This window comes from Scyliorhinus torazame, chromosome 14, assembly GCF_047496885.1.
Source record: "Scyliorhinus torazame isolate Kashiwa2021f chromosome 14, sScyTor2.1, whole genome shotgun sequence".
In the NCBI taxonomy this organism is placed as follows: Eukaryota; Metazoa; Chordata; class Chondrichthyes; order Carcharhiniformes; family Scyliorhinidae; genus Scyliorhinus; species Scyliorhinus torazame.
The window spans coordinates 177,729,923-177,746,982 of record NC_092720.1 but is presented as its reverse complement, the minus strand read 5'-3'; the positions used below and the strand labels follow the sequence as shown (position 1 = coordinate 177,746,982).

General features: G+C 42.1%; 1 protein-coding gene across 3 annotated transcripts in view; it reads left to right on the top strand.

Annotated features, from left to right (window-relative positions):
* Positions 1-17,060, top strand: part of LOC140390239 (E3 ubiquitin-protein ligase RING2-A-like) — a 45,639-nt gene that overhangs the window by 11,300 nt on the left and 17,279 nt on the right. For 2 of the 3 annotated variants that reach the window (XM_072475213.1, XM_072475212.1), the window contains exons 2-3: positions 4,067-4,266; positions 15,202-15,362. In XM_072475213.1, coding sequence (XP_072331314.1) covers positions 4,138-4,266; positions 15,202-15,362 — 290 coding nt within the window. In that variant the 5' untranslated portion in view covers positions 4,067-4,137. The remainder of the gene's footprint in view (positions 1-4,066; positions 4,267-15,201; positions 15,363-17,060) is intronic. The other variant, XM_072475214.1, reaches the window with a different exon arrangement.

Genomic DNA, 17,060 nt, shown 5'->3' with positions numbered 1-17,060 from the left:
TTGTTACATCTTCGAAGAACTCAAGCAAATTAGTCAAACATGATTTGTCCTTCATAAAACCATGCTGACTCTGATGCCTAGTGCTTTAGCTTTTCAAATATCCTGATATTCCGTCCTTGGTAATTGATTCTGACAATTTTCCAACAATAGATGTTAAAGTAACTGGTCTGTAATTTCCCTCATTCTGCGCCTCATTTTTGAATAAGGGTGCTACGTTAGCATTTTTCCAATCCACTGGAACCTTTCCCGTGTCCATGGAATTTTGGAATATCATAACCAATGGATGCACTATCTCTGTTGCCACTTCCTTTAATACCCTAGGATGTAGATCATCAGGCCCTGGGGAATTGTCTGCCCTCAATCCCAAGTGTTTGTTGAGTACCGTTTCCTATTGATGCAAATTGTTTCAAGTTCCACCCTTTCCATTACCTCTGAACTGCCCGTTCCTACAGGAATGGCACTAGTGTCCTCTACTGTGAAAACTGAGGCAAAATATTGATGTGTGCCATTTTTGTGTTCCCCACTATTAACTCACCAGTTTCATCTTCCAAGGGGCCAAAATTCACCTGAGTGACTCTCTTCCCTTTTATGTACCTGTAGAAGCTTTTGCTATCCTTTTTGATATTCTGTGCTAGGTTTTTTTTGTAATTTGATGTCGCTTTTTAAATTACTTTTTTAGTATCCCTTTGTTTATGTTTGAATATCTGAAAGGCCAGTCTGCCATTGGCCTTTGCCAAATGATATAACTTAGTTTTGTCTTTATAATGTCCTTGACCTCCTTGTTTAGCCATGAATGTTTTTTACCCCTCTTCCCATCTTTCATCCTCACTGGGATATATTTTAGTTGTGAGGAATTAGGTATTTCCGTAAACATTACCACTGCTCATCAACTGTCCCGTCTTTTAGCCTTCCTATCCAGTCTATACGGGCCAAATCTGACCTCAAGTCTATGTAATTTCCTTTGTTTAATTCCAGAACACTAGTGTGGGACTCCACTTTCTCATCCCCAAACTGAATCTTGAATTCTACCATATTATGGTCACTACTCCCTGATGGATCCTTAACTATGAGGTCATTAATTAATCCCCCCTCATTGTGAGGGTGAGACCCAAGCAGACACTGGGAGAATGTGCAAACTCCACAAAAGTTTTGGAATGTAAGGAAACAGCCGGGACAGACTTGTTTTGAATTTTCATGGATAAACAGAACAATTTTAATAGGTGGGTGTAAACATTGGAAGTTGAAACTACAGGTGAAGCTCTGAGAAATCATTATCTTGAATGAATTTAATAATTTGCTCCCTTCTGTGAAAAGAATCCATATTTAAGACCAAAGCGTGATGACCACTAGACAAGCACCAATAATGGCTGATGATTAGAAGCTGATCCATAAATGTAAACATTTGTTCCGTTCCTCTCCCTCATAATTTTTTAAAGGATAGGAAGTGGGAGAGGGAAAGGAAGGCAAGTAGCAAGATAAGGAGTGGATAGCTGGGAATGCTCTGAGATCTCCTCCTCCATCAGGAAGCAAGGTACTGAGGTTTGAGGTGAGACACAAAGGCATGCGGAATTCACTGTGCATAAACCCAGGGTGTCGTGACACTAATACTTTGCCTGATCATATCATTTGTAATAACAACTCTACCAAAGCAGGAGTTAACCCTGAATAGAACATTGGAGTCTATAAATGCATCAGCCATGGCTCAGTTGGTGCCACTGTTGTCTCTGTATCAGAAGGTTGAAGTCCCAGATGAGAGAATTGAGTTCTTAAAGCTAGGCTCAACCTCCAGTGCAATATTGAAGGAGAGCTGTGCTGTTGAAAACTACGGAAATTGTCACAGGCAGGACGGACAATTTCACAGACCATTGAAAGGTTCATTGACTTCGGGCAGGAATTTGCGGTCCCGGGGCAGGTGTGATTGGAAAATCCAGCCCGAGATGTTAAATTGAGACCCTGACTGCTCTCAGTGCTAACCTCAAAGAAGAACATTGGAGTGCTCTGATGCCCTGGCCAATATTTATCTCTCTAATCAGTGTCACTTTAAAAATCATCTGTCTGTCATCACATTACTGTTTGTGGGAACTGCCTGTGTGCAGAATGGCTGCTGTGTTTCTTAAAACACGGTAACTACGATTGAGAAATACTTATTTGGTTGTAAAACGCTTTGAGACATTCTGAGATTGTGAAAACACTATTGAGTCATCTTTTTTCAAAGGGTGAAGAGACGAGGGTGAAATGAACTGACAGATTAGAAAGGTGCAGAAAAAAGACCTGATATGTAGCTCTGAGGCAAGATATAAAAGAGTCTGAGTAAATCTGAAGAGTACAGGGTAGGGGAAAAACTTGGTGGAGTAGAGGTTCCGTCTGAGGAGCACAGGGATGGGTTATTGGGCAAACCCATAGGGAGCTGCTTGTAAGATTAAACTAACAAAATCGGACAGTTCCTGTTGGAAGATATTTACTGTGTGATTCTAATATTAGACCGGTTTCTTGTCACAAAGAGTAGACTATAAATTTGTATTCTCAGAATTATCTGTCAATAAGGCTCTGCTGTTGTGAGCAAGTTGGTTGAATAATGTGAATAATAGCTGGTGGCCTATTGTAATTAAAAAAAAACTCAATTTTTTTTTTTTAAAAGAGTGCTCCTGACAGCGAGATGCCACTCTGAACTTTCCAAAACCCCAACTGTTGATTAGCATTGATGGCTGGAAAAATTGCAGAGCGTATACTCTTGATACTAATAAGTCAACATGCTGTGTCTGAGGTCTCTGAGGGTTCTGCTCATTTATTTCACTATGAAGTAGTTTCACAGGTACTGGTCTTTCTCCTTTACCTTGCTGAAGTGTCCAATCTACTTATGTGAGGCTGACAAAGTGTCACCAGGGATTGCAGAGGAGGTACGCTGAAGGATTCTGCCCCTAATTGGCCAAGTTCACCTGCACTTGAATACCTTTGTAGCAGGGATCACTGGCTAATATCAGGATTAATTTTACCCTTCCCTACCCTGAGGCACTGAGGCCAATTCTAGCAATTTCTAGCGCTGTTGTTGGTTAAGACTACCCACAGGACCTTTCTGTTTCTGCGGTTTATGGCACCAGCCGGCACATGCCAAACCGAGCTGGTGGAAGACTTTGAGCATTACATTTGCAGACAGAGTTAGGATATTGTACTTGAGTTGCCTGAATAGAGCCTAATGTTGATGCTTGCAGGCATGCCTCAAGTGGTATCTTTCAGCTTTGCAGCAAAGAAGGGGTTAAAGAGTTGCAGAGTCGCCTCTGCTTTTTGCTGCATCGGAGATATTGCTAGAGGCCTTTCAGACCATGCTATCATGCAGTAGGCAAATTTTAACAAATTTGTTTGGACATCCTAGCTTGGAGAGCAACCTTACACCAGGTTGACTCGCAGTGTCATGAGCTTTGGTTAGATCTACGAACAGCATATGTGGATCTTGACATTACTCTTTGCACTTTTCTTGTAGTTGTCTTATTGCATATCCACTATGGTTAGCCCCCAAAAACTATGGTGATTGTGGGAGGACATCATTTGCGAGTAGGTCGTTTAACAGAACCCTTGTGAGGATATTTCCTTTGATTGAGAAAAGCTTATTCCTTGGTAGTTGCTGCATGCGTTCTTTGGATCATCTGTGTAAAACTCTTAGTAGCCATCGTGTCCAGGGGAAGATGTGAGGTGACCTTGTTGCCCTGAGTGCCAGTAATAACATAAATTGCCAGTCCTGTGGCCATTCATGCCAATCTCCCATTGGACTCTTCAGTCATGAAAGGGCTCACAGAAGTCAATGAAATCATTTTTTTTACAGTTTTGACATAATCAAACAATGAGGAGCCTACCATGACCTTTAGGTGATGTTTGCCTTGTACTTTCCACCTGTCAAAAAGTTGGGTGTGTATCTATTTTAATACAGGCTTTGGGAAGCATGGAGGACAGCTCACTGCCATTTTTCTCCAACACTTGTTTGTCTCTTAGGCATGTGGGTATTTTGTAATTGATTTTATAAAATGGCATTGATAAATGCTATCTTATTGTCTTTGTCCTTTTTCCCTTCCAGGTCCAAACAGAGTGCAGAAGCCATCATTCGTTCATTTTAGAATAAAATTAAAAGCAAAAGCTGCAGTCACTATGGCAGCACCGGTGAATACTCAGAACCCTAGTAAAACATGGGAGCTCAGTCTCTATGAACTGCACCGGACCCCACAGGTGAGTAAAACAGGGCAGCTCAGCCTCTACGAACTACACAGGACCCCGCAGGTACGTGTGGAGCAGAGGAGATATCCCTTTGTGTCTATTTTGCATGTCTGCATGAGAAATATGCACAGTTATTTTTAAAGGAAAGCCCTTTGCGATGTTTTAGTTGCTGTACAATGCACGTTTTAAAATTGCAATGTTTGCACAGCAGTAAGCTTCCAACAAGGAGCTAAACGCTTTATACAATGGTCCTCAGATCAGTATCTATTGCAGTTAAACAGTTTGATTTTCTCTTCTGTTTTATAACATACCTTTATGGTTCCTTCTTCCCTGGCCACCAACACATCTCTACTTACTTGAAAGGAGAAGCCTTTGCAGTCCTAGTCCGCTTGGCGTCATTCAGGAGGTTTAGCAATAGTCAGCTGCCCTGACTCGCTCTCCTCATTTGCTGTCCCATTCCTGCATTAATGGCTTGGTTGTGGTAGAACAAGCGGTGGAGCCTGTGGCTTCAGAACAACATGCATCTCCTTAACGTTACATTTGTGGCTGCCAACCCTTTCCATTTGAATTGTGTTGACATGTTCAGACCTGAAAGTAAATTTAAGTCAGTGTTGTTATTGTGGAGATAAAAGACATTTTGCTGAAATTTACAGTTTCAAATCTTAAGTTTTGTGAAAAACATCATTGAGATGTGAGTACACTCATTTTGAGTGCTAGAACCATGGTTGTAGATTATACCATTGGTTCAAGAAACAGGCTTTAAAGATGGCTTTACTGAAAAAATTATAGTGAACGTCGTTCTACTTGTTGCAAGATCTGTTTTGAAAACACAGACAAAAAAACCTTCTTTCTGTTTGTGTGTAAATTTTGTATTGCATTTTTATTCAAAATGGAAATATGCTGTTTTTCCCATCAAGTTGATAATGGTGCATTGCTTTTACAGTTTCTTTTCGATCATGCTTATATTCTTTTAGCACAAATCACTGTATAAAACCCAAACTTACACCTGCTGGGGATACAAAGAGGGATTTTAAAAAGAATACAAAACCAATCAAAAGAGGCAACAATTCAAAGTTAGGCCTGCTTTAAATTTTATCTTTTTCTATGGATTCAATTCAATAAGTAAATTCAAATTATTTTTTTGAAAATATTTTTATTCAAGGCTTTTTACATGTATACACAGAATATCAGAAGAACAACACATCCACCCAACAAACAACCACAGATCTTCAAACCCTCCTGATACCAACACCCCACCACGTCCCGCCTTCTCTGTTTTATCCCCTTGCTGACCCCTCAATTCTCCTTGAAGAAATCAATTAACGGTTCCCCACCCACCTCCCGGACTCCCGAGTCTTCAGACACACTAAATATTGCCACCTCTGGACCCGGGGCCACCCTCACATCCAGAACCTCGGACATAACATCCCAGAACCCCCTCAGTCTTGGACATGTCCAGAACATCTGGATGTGATTCGCGGGCCCCCTGCACACCATCCAGATCTATCTCCCACTCTCACAAATACCCTCATTCTTGCCACCGTCATGTGGGCCCGATGTTTTAAACTGAATGAGGCTTAACCTTGCACACAACAAGGACATTTTCACCCTCCACAAGGCCTCTGTCTAAGTTCAAATTATTATTGATGTAAATTATGCATTGTACCAGAGACACTTGGCCATTTATCATTTATTTGGTTTAGTAATGCTGAATTTTCACCTCTGGTTCCCAAGACAGGATAGTTTCTTTTTGAGGCATTTAAAAAAAAAAGGCTCTTCAAGTTAAGTTTGCTGACCCCTGTAACATGGGTTGAACCTGCACCTGCCATTCCCCGAGAGGCATTGCATGGCTCGGGTCCATTTCCTTTTCCTTTTTTGCTGGGGAGCCTTGTTGTTTTTCTGCCTTAAAAATAAAAACAGAAAATAGTGCAAATGCATAGGAGGACAATTGACGTTTGTATGAAGAGAAGAAACCGACTGTAAAAAGCAGTCTGCTTTGCTGTCCATTGATCAGGATGTGACCAATGCTGCTATTATGTCCAGCTTTTCTCCTTATTACCTTGTCTCAAACTATTTATCTCTTGATCAATTAAGCCGCAGTTTGTAATTTGGGAAATTAAATTTGTGCACTGCTCTTTGTATAGGTGCATGCAACATTTGTACGTGTATATGTGCCTGTAGCTAATTTGAACGCTGTAAAAGTAATTCATGTCTGAAAGTTTTGCTGCCTCTCAAAAGGAAAATTACATTTAGGCTGAATTACATTTAGTGATGAAAATTACTTCCAAAAGATTGTACGGCACACAGGGAGACCATTTGTCCCATTGCGCTTGTGATGGTTCTTTGAAAAGCTATCCAGTTACACCCACTCTGCCCTTTTACTCCCATTGTATCAATTTTTCATTTTCAGCCACACCCCCAATTTCCTTTTGAAAGTTATCATTTCATCTGTTTTCATCACTCTTGATAGATTGCATTCCAGATTGTCGCACCTTGCAGTGTAAAAACAAAGCTCTGGCTCTTCAGCCTATTGGTTTAACTGTGTTCTCTGGTTGCTAAATTCCCTGATAGCGCAAGCAACTTCTCTTTATTAAATTTATCAAAACCCCTCATGATTTTGAGCACCTCTGTTAACTCCCCTTAACCGCCTGTGCTCCAAGATTGAGCAGCCCTAGCCCCTCTAATCTCTTCATGTAACTGAAGTTCCTCATTCCTGGACCCATTCTGGTAAATATGCTCTCTGCACCCTCCCTTAGGGCCCCATAGACATCCTTGTGAAAATGTGGTACCCTCAATTGGATACGCCACTCCAGCTGAGGCCTAACCAGTCATTTCTAAAGGTTTAGCATAAATTCCCTGCTTTTGTCCTCTATGAGCTGTGGTTTATTCTTTGGCCGTGTTGTGCAATTGAAAGCCTCACCCTAAGAGAATTTTTATTCATCACCGTGAAGGCCGGTTGGCTCTCATTGTGCAACCACTCTTTGTCAGCCTTGTTTTTGTTCCATGACCCTTGAAATTTAGGGACAGATCAAATTCCTGGCCAAAATTGATCTGTAATGTATAAGTTGTTACTTGTAGAAACAAAAGATGCACACCAAGCAAAAAAGAATTGTCAATTCTTTTATTGATGAGGCTGGCTGGAGCGAGGGTGTGAAGTATATTCTGGAGTTTTAATGTTTTTTTTCTTTCCTGGCAGCTGTGAGGAAGGGGGTTGCTTCCTGTGGAAGCACGTTAGAGGATTTGTCGTTCTGAGCGTGTACTGGGGAAGTCTTGCTTTTTGTCACTTAAGCGCACTGCACCCCCCCCCCACCCCCGCACTGAAGCAGTGTCCTGGTAGAGAGAGTAAACTCCTATTACTGGACTTTGGGGTGGGAGAGGAGAGATATGGGGAAAGGATGATAATAGGCCAGAGAAACTGGAAAGGGTGCAAGTTAGACAGAGAAAAAAAGTGAAAAAAGGATTAGAATGAATAGCCAAATACAGACAGGTTTAAGCTACCTCTACATAAATACACATAGGTATATTCTGAATAAAATTAGTGAACAAGAGAAACAAATTGTTGTGGAGGGGAAAGAATGCTGGTGGTGTGCTTGGGGATGGCATCATTTCACTAACAACAATACTGTTCCGAGTAGTGCTGGGAGCTAAACATTCCTCGTTACAAAATATCTGATGCATAGGCCAGAAAATAAAGGGGCGTGGCAGCATTTTTGCAAGTTTCTATTGCAGCATGATCAGAAAACCTCCCCATAAATAGTCTTTTGCTTCAGTTTTCAAAGTAACAAGTGGAAGAAACAGTAAATTGAAAAGGTGACTATAATAATGTGCAAACAATCTGTTGGACTGAAAATTGGAACAGTCACTGCAGCCTGATGGCAGGCAACCTAGAATGCCAAGAGAATTTGGCGAGGCTCTGACTGCAAGCTTGCAAACATCCTTGGATTAGGGAAGTTGAACCCAAGGACTGGAAAGTTACCAATATTGCACTGGTGTTCGAGATAGGTGACAGGGATTATTGGGTAACTATAGACCAGTCTGCCTGTCGGTAATCAGCAAGCATAGTGTGGATAGAATTCAGCAGAAACTGATGAGCGAGTTATGGACAGCCAGAATTGAGTTGTAAAAGGCCAGTGGTATCTTTGCGGGATTAGCTGGGTGGTAAAGGAAATACTGTGGCTATATGATTTTCAGATGACATTTGATGGTGCTGCCCAGTATACATCTGGATAAGGTTAATGTGCTTGTGTTATGTTATGGACTGATAATGTAGTGACTCTGGCTACTGCCCTGGGGCAATAGAACTAGGACATTGGAACAGGAGCAAGCCATTTGGCCCTTTGAACCTGCTCAGTCATTCATTAAGATCATGGTTGATCTGATTGTGGTCTCAACTCCACTTTGCTGTCTGCCCACATAACCCTTAACTTACTTGACTATGAGAAATTTGTCTTGCCTTCCCTTGAATAAAATAAATGACCTAATCTCCGCTGCTTCCTTGGGAAGAGGATGCCACATAATAACAACCCTCTGAGAGACAAAAATTATCCTCAAGGTCTTGTATGTTTCAATACGATCACCTCTCATTCTTCTAAACTCCAATGAGTATCAGCCCAATTATTTCAACCTTTCTTCATAGAATAAGCCTTTAATTGTCAGTCAAGTCAAGCAACTGCGTGACATAGCCAGACTCACAGAACTATGCTATACGGTCAATGACCCATTCTGAGGTATGTCTTGTCCTACCTCAGGACAGACCCAGGAGAGGTAGCAGCACAGTGATGTACAATCTTGTTGCCCCAGGGGCCCTCAATATTGACTCCAGACTCCATGAGGTTTCATAGAGTTAAGTCAAAAATGGTTCAGAAAATCTCCTAATTATTACTTTTGAGCCCCACCTCAGCTGATGAGTCAGTACTTCTCCAAGTTAAAAACCACTTGGAGGAAGCACTGAGAGTGACCAGGGCACAAAATTATTTTGGGTGGTGACTTTATGACTGGCTCGGTAGCACCATTAATGATCAAGTTGGCTAAGTCCTGAAGGACATAAATGCTAGACTGGATCTTCAGGCAGGGTGGAAAAACCTAGGAGAATTAGTACTCACTAATCAACATGTCGCAGATACATCTGTCCTTGGCGGTATTGGTAGGAGTCACCACTGTGTAGCCCTTATGGAGATACACTCTTCACATTGAGATTGATTCAGTATACAACTAGCAGCACAAAGCTGGGCATCCATGAAGCGCTGTGGCCAATAGCTGCAGCAGAATTGTATACAACAACAATCTGTAACCTCATGGCCTGGCATTTCCCTCCATTACCATCAAAATAGAGGATCAACCCTGATTCAATGAAGAGTGCAGGAGGGCAACTTCGGTCATAGCTAAAAATGAGATGTCAACCTGGTGAAGCTGCAACACAGGACTAATGTGTGTCTAACAGCGGAAGTAGCATGTGATAGACAGCGCTAAGCAATCCTATAACCATCAGGTCTAAGCTCTGCAGCCCTCCCACATCCAGGCTTGAATGGTGGTGGGTAATTTATTTTCTTTTACATTTTTAAAGTGCCCAATTCTGTTTTTTTCCAATTAAGGGGCAATTTAGCGTGATCAATCCTCTACTCTCCATATCTTTGGGTTGTGGGGGTGGGACCCCATCAGACACCGGAAAATGTTCTAACTCTGCACCGACAGTGACCCGCAGCCGGGATCAAACCTGGGTCCTCGACGTCGTGAGGTAGCTGTGCTAACCACTGTGCCATCATGCCACCTCTTGGTGATGGATAATTAAATAACTAACTAGAGGAGGAATCTCCTCAAATATCCCCAGCACATCAGTACAAAAGATAAGACCGGTGAGGACCTGGAGATGATTGTTATCACTAAGGAGGTAGTGATGGGCAAGCTAATGGGGCTAAAGGTAGACAAGTCTCTCCTGGCCCTGATGGAATGCATTCCAGAGTGCTAAAAGAGATGGTTAGGGAAATTGCAAATGCACTAGTGATAATTTACCAAAATTCACTAGTGTCTGGGGTGGTCCCGGCGGATTGAAAATGAGCAAACATGACACCACTGTTTAAAAAAAGGAGGTAGGCAGAAAGCGGGTAATTATAGGCCAGTGAGCTTAACTTCGGTAGTAGGGAAGATGTGGAATCTATCATCAAGGAAGAAATAGCGAGGCATCTGGATGGAAATTGTCCCATTGGGCAGACGCAGCATGGGTTCATAAAGGGCAGGTCGTGCCCAACTAATGTAGTGGAATTTTTTGAGAACATTACCAGTGCGGTAGATAACGGGGAGCCAATGGATGTGGTATATCTGGATTTCCAGAAAACCTTTGACAAGTTGCCACACAAAAAATTGCTGCATAAGATAAAGATGCATAGCATTAAGGATAAAGTAATAGCATGGATGGAGGATTGGTTAATTAATAGAAAGCAAAGAGTGGGGATTAATGGGTGTTTCTCTGGTTGGCAATCCGTAGTTAGTGGTGTCCCTCAGGGATCAGTGTTGGGCCCACAATTGTTCACAATTTACATAGATGATTTGGAGTTGGGGACCAATGGTAATGTGTCCAAGTTTGCAGAAGACACTAAGATGAGTGGTAAAGCAAAAAGTGCAGAGGATACTGGAAGTCTGCAGAGGGATTTGGCTAGGTTAAGTGAATGGGCTAGGGTCTGGCAGATGGAATACAATGTTGACAAATGTGAGGTTATCCATTTTGGTAGGAATAACAGCAAAAGGGATTATTATTTAAATGATAAAATTATAAAACATGCTGCTGTGCAGAGAGACCTGGGTGTGCTAGTGCATGAGTCGCAAAAAGTTGGTTTACAGGTGCGACAGGTGATTAAGAAGGCGAATGGAATTTTGTCCTTCATTGCTGGAAGGATGGAGTTTACGACTAGGGAGGTTATGCTGCAATTGTATAACTTGTTAGTGAGGCCACACCTGGAGTATTGTGTTCAGTTTTGGTCTCCTTACCTGAGAAAGGACGTACTGGCGCTGGAGGGTGTGCAGAGGAGATTCACTATGTTAATCCCAGAGCTGAAGGGGTTGGATTACGAGGAGAGGTTGAGTAGACTGGGACTGTACTCGTTGGAATTTAGAAGGATGAGGGGGGGGGGATCTTATAGAAACAAATAAAATTATGAAGGGAATAGATAGGATAGATGTGGGCAGGTTGTTTCCACTGGTGGGTGAAAGCAGAACTAGGGGGCATAGCCTCAAAATAAGGGGAAGTAGATTTAGGACTGAGTTTAGGTGGAACTTCTTCACCCAAAGGATTGTGAATCTATGCAATTCCTTGCCCAGTGAAGCAGTTGCGATAAATGTTTTTAAGATAAAGATATAGTTTTTTGAAGAATAAAGGGATTAAGGGTTATGGTGTTCGGGCTGGAAAGTGGAGCTGTGAGTCCACAAAAGATCAGCCATGATCTCATTGAATGGCAGAGCAGGCTCGAGGGGCCGTATGGCCTACTCCTGCTCCTAGTTCTTATGTTCTTAAGACTGAAGCTTTGCAATTGCCTTCAGCCAGACATGCCGAGTGAATGATCTATCTCGGCCCCCTCCTCAGCATCCCAGCAGCATCAATGCCAGTCTTCAGCTGTTTGATTCACTCCATGTGATATCAGAAAATGGCTGAGGGCACTGGATACTGCAGCCGCCATTGGCCCTGGCAACATTCCAGTAATAGTATTGAAGACTTATGCTCCAAACCTAGTTATGACCCTAACCAAGCTGTTCCAGCGTGGTTACAACACTGGCTACATATGATCGACATGATTATGTGGATAATTGCCCAGGTATGCCCTATCCACAAAAATCAGGACAAATCTGACCCGGCCAACCACCACTCCTTCTTCAGTATGCTCGCAATCATCAGCAAAATGATTGGAGGTGTTCTTGTGTTTCAAGCAATGCTGAAGTTGAATTCCACCAGATCCATTCGCTCCTGGCAATATTTTTTAGCCTTGGTCCAAACATAAACATAACATTGAATTTTCAGGTGAGCTAAGAGTGACTGCCTTTGCCATTGTGGCAGTGTTTGACAGCATCAAGGAACCTTGCCAAAATTAAAGTTAAGGGGAGTCAGGAGTAATTCTCCATTGATTGGAATGGATGTCCCAGGACATTGCTGCAGAAGTTCCTCAGGATAGTTATTCACTCTAAAGTATCTGCAGCGTCATCAATGATCTTCCCCCACTATAAGGTCAGAAGTGGGGATGTTTGCTGATGATTATTCAGTACCATTTGCAACTCCCCAGATACTGAAGAAAGTCCAAGGTCGGTTGTCCAGTAATACCTGGACAATGTTCAGGCTTGGGCTGATAAATGGCAAGTAACATTTTGGAACCAAAGAAAAAATGCTGGAAAATCTCAACAGGTCTGACAGCATCTGTAGGGACAGAAAATAACTAACTTTTCGAGTCCAGATGACCCTTTGTCAAAGCTTAGCTAACGTTTCGAGTTCAGATGACCTTTTATCAAAGCCCTATTTACCAAGTAACATTTTGGGCCAGACCAGTGACAGGAAATGACCATCTTGAATGAGAAAGAATCTAATCATCTCACTGGTTTTCAATAGCTTGAACATTGCTGAATCCCTCACAACCAACATCCTGGATGTTACTATTGACCAGAAACTGAACTTGGCCAGTGATATAAATATGGTGGTTACAAGAGCTGGTCAGAGGCTGGGAATTGTGTAGTGAGTAATTTGCCTCTGATTTCCCAAAACTTTTATGGTCTGTGTTTTCATGAATGAGTGTGTCTCCGACAACACTGACTAAGCTCTAAACCATCAACGACGAAATAGCCTGCTTGATCAGCAACTCTTCCACCACCTTAAACATTCACTCCTTCCATTACTGACATATTGTGATAGCAGTGTGTACCATATAAAATATGCACTGCACTGTGTATGTACCTATACCACATGGACTGCAGTGGTTTCTAACGGTGCTTCACCACTACCTTCTCAAGGGCAATTGGCGATGGGCAATGGATGCTGGCCCAGTCAGCAAAGCCCACAATCCATGAATGAACAAAAAATGGGGGTAAAAAAGTAATGGATTGTGGCAGCACTGATGGGAGGTTGGTTGAAGGGCAGCAAGATGTCTTGGTTAACAGACTTTTGTACGTTTGTGTATAAAGGTGTCCCTTGGGGTTATTATCAGGACAATTTTTATTTATTATCAATAAAATAGAATATAAATAAATATAAAATGAAATGTGAGTTAAACTTGGTGGTGGGGTTCCACAATATCAAAACTTAGAGCGCAAAAACAGAGGAAGGATGGATAACTTGCAGGGAGCTGGAAAAATTCAGGAGAACACAGGGATTGGTAAATTGATGGAGGCAGAATAGATCATTTTGTAAAGAAGAATAAGGAAAGAAAACATATGCAATGATAAAACTTTAAAAGTAGGTTGAAGAACAGAGGGAATGAAAGATTTGGGTGTTAATGGAGCTTTAAATGAAAATGTCTCTGATTATCGTAATTTTTTCAAATGACAACAAAAGCAGCAGCAGATATTTGGTTATGTTGTTGCCTGTTTTGGAAAAGTACTTCAGTAAAAATGTCAAGAACATAAAGTAGGCACAGGAGAGATTTTATTAAACAGTACTGGGAATGGAAAGCTTTGGTTATGCGATTAGATGGCATTAACAGAAAAGGATATGAAGGATTTTGACTCGGTGAATTGCAAAAATTATTTCAATCGGTCGGTGACTGCGGCTTAGATGTACGATCATGGTCAGAAGTGAAGGGAGGTCAGGAGAAGTTTGTTCACGTAAATGTTTCTTGTGACATGTTCCTATCAGAAATAGTTTTGGGAGCCAAAAATTGTAATGGATTTTCAAAGGGTTGACACTTAAATAAGATTTGAAAGGGTGATGAAATGGAGCTTGGTGGATAGTTCCTTGGGTCCCTCCAATGGTTTCCTCCTGTGCTGTAAAATCATTTCATTGAAAGTAATTGTTTGACTGTCCCATCAATAATAATTGCATATTAATGATCTACAGACTCGTCGCACTAGTGCATTTTAACTTCTTTCTAAATACAGCTTGTGGCCCACAAGTGAATCTGAAGTAAAAACAAAGCGGTGGAATTACACAGCAGGTTAATCAACATTTGAAAAGATAGATGACCGATCTGGGTGGGACTTTTCACCCCAAAGCTTGAGCATTAACTCCTCTCTCTGTCTCTTGCTCTCTTTCTCACACACTCTGGGTTGGCTGACCTGTGCATTTCCACACTTCCTGCTTTTACTTTTGGTTCAAGGTTGTAACTTTCTCACAGGAGTCCTGTGGCCCTTGAAATCTCAACCCCTGTTTGTTGCTTTTGCGAAGTCTTGACAGCAAGGTTCTAAATTAAGAACAAGAAACTTTGATGAGAGCAGTGGCTATCTAATGTTAGCATGTTAAAATTTGACACTATTTTTGCTGTCCCTTCTGTGGATCTGGATGAGGCTACTTGTTTTCAGGAGTGTGAAAGCTACTGGGCTAGCAAACCTGAGACTGGCAAGTCATTAAATTGAATTCGATAAATCTGGTTAATTTCTTGATTGACTGCAAATAAATGACTGAAATTGTCAAAACCTGATTCTGAAATTGCCAAAAGAACAAATTAGATCACCTACCTGGTCTAGTCTACGTTGCTAGTTCATGCTACCTTGTAATCATATTGAGGTAAGCAGCAAGTCACTCAATTGCTTTGAAGAAGGCTCATGAGTACTTTTTCAGGGCAAGCAAGGATGCACAATATAAATAACTTTGCTAATCTTGCTCAAGTCTAAGAAACAAATTAAAAGAAAAAAAAATGCTTGGGCAGTTATTGCTCAGCTTCAGTTGATCAGCAAACATTGACAAAACTCCACCGACAAACTTACAACCATGTAGATCCGGGTTACAATAATTCACCTTTGTCTGTTTGTTTGCAGATATAATGGCGGCTGAAGATCAGCCTGTTACATTGACCGCCTTCTCTTTTCTTTCAGGAGGCAATTATGGATGGGACAGAGATTGCAGTATCGCCACGCAGCTTACACAGCGAGCTGATGTGTCCCATTTGCCTGGACATGTTAAAGAACACCATGACGACAAAGGAGTGTTTACACCGCTTCTGCTCAGATTGTATCGTCACCGCACTCCGCAGCGGGTATGGGACAATTGGGCACTGTTTGTGCGTGCAAGATATGTAGAACCTCTGCTTGCTTGGTGGTCAAATGCACTTTCAGCCACTATCCGCAGGAGTTTTGAGTTGAGCTTGCTGACTTAAATGCCAGACAGTTAGTGAATGGGGGTTAATGAGCTGCTCACTAGTATGTAGTATTGCAGATTTCAGATCTGAACAATCTTGTGGTTCTGTGCCACTGGTCACTCCTAGAAGTGGGACCTTTACTGTCCAATAATATCTAGTTATTGCCCTAAAGCTGCAAGCTGGTTTTATTATGAACACTTCTTCTAATAAGATTTCCTGAGCATCTGCAATTATGCTTCAGCAGTTTGCTCTTGAGTGCTCGGACTGTAACAGCCTTCAGTGTACTTCAGCAGGAGTTACAGCACCACTCTGAGTTGGGGATCAGTTACTACAGCAATCATTGTTATTTACAAATGGAAAGAGGAACACTTGTGAAAGAAGACCTTGTATTCTGCATTGTAGTGTGGTGCCTTTCACACCTTGAAGATATCTCAAAGCACTTATACCTAAATTGTTTTAAAGTATCATCATTATTATTTGGGTAATTACAGCAGTCATGTGGTGCATTTTAAGTTCCGAGAGACTGAAATGTCAATTAATCTGCATTACATTTGGCCGGGGGCCATAGTTAACTAAGGCAGGAGGACACTTCTGTATTTGATCAATTAATGTTATGGTCTCATTCTTGTGTGTTACTGGTCATGTAAAATACCATTCTCCTCGGGTTGCCTCAACTTTTGCAAAAGATCTTAAATCTGTGTTCTCTGGTTATTGATCTGGTTACAGGAATCACTTTACATTCTCCATCTTCTCAGTTTTTCTCCTCGGCTACAGTAACTCGTGGAACCTCAGCCATTTAGATAGATAGATAGAATTTACAGTGCAGAAGGAGGCCATTCGGCCCATCAAGTCTGCACCGGCTCTTGGAAAGAGCACCCTACCCAAGGTCAACACCGCCACTCTATCCCCATAACCCAGTAACCCCATCCAACACTAAGGGCAATTTTGGACACTAAGGGCAATTTATCATGGCCAATCCACCTAACCTGCACATCTTTGGACTGTGGGAGGAAACCGGAGCACCTGGAGGAAACCCGGGAAACATTTGACAATGTTCCACCAATGTGAGCCCAGTCAGTGAGTGTGAGACTGTTTAACGGTGAAAGGCATCACAACCAAGTCTGATTCTCTGTGTGGTTCCTGCACCAAGTGTTCTCTGGTTATATATCAGGGTGATGAAATGTAGGCCTCAATGACCTAGCAATGTGCTTCCCCTCAGCCCCTCAAAGTGGATTCTGCCATTGTTCCATTTCCTACACTGGCTATTCTGTAAGTCTGAGTTGAGATTGTCAGCTTAGATTATCATAGAATTTACAGTGCAGAAGGAGGCCATTCGGCCCATCGAGTCTGCACCGGCTCTTGGAAAGAGCACCCTACCCAAGGTCCACACCTCCACCGTATCCCCATAACCCAGTAACCCTACCCAACACTAAGGGCAATTTTGGAAACTAAGGGCAATTTATCATGGCCAATCCACCTAACCTGCACATCTTTGGACTGTGGGAGGAAACCGGAGCACCCGGAGGAAACCCACGCACACACAGGGAGGATGTGCAGACTCCGCACAGACAGTGACCCAAGCCGGAATCGAACCTG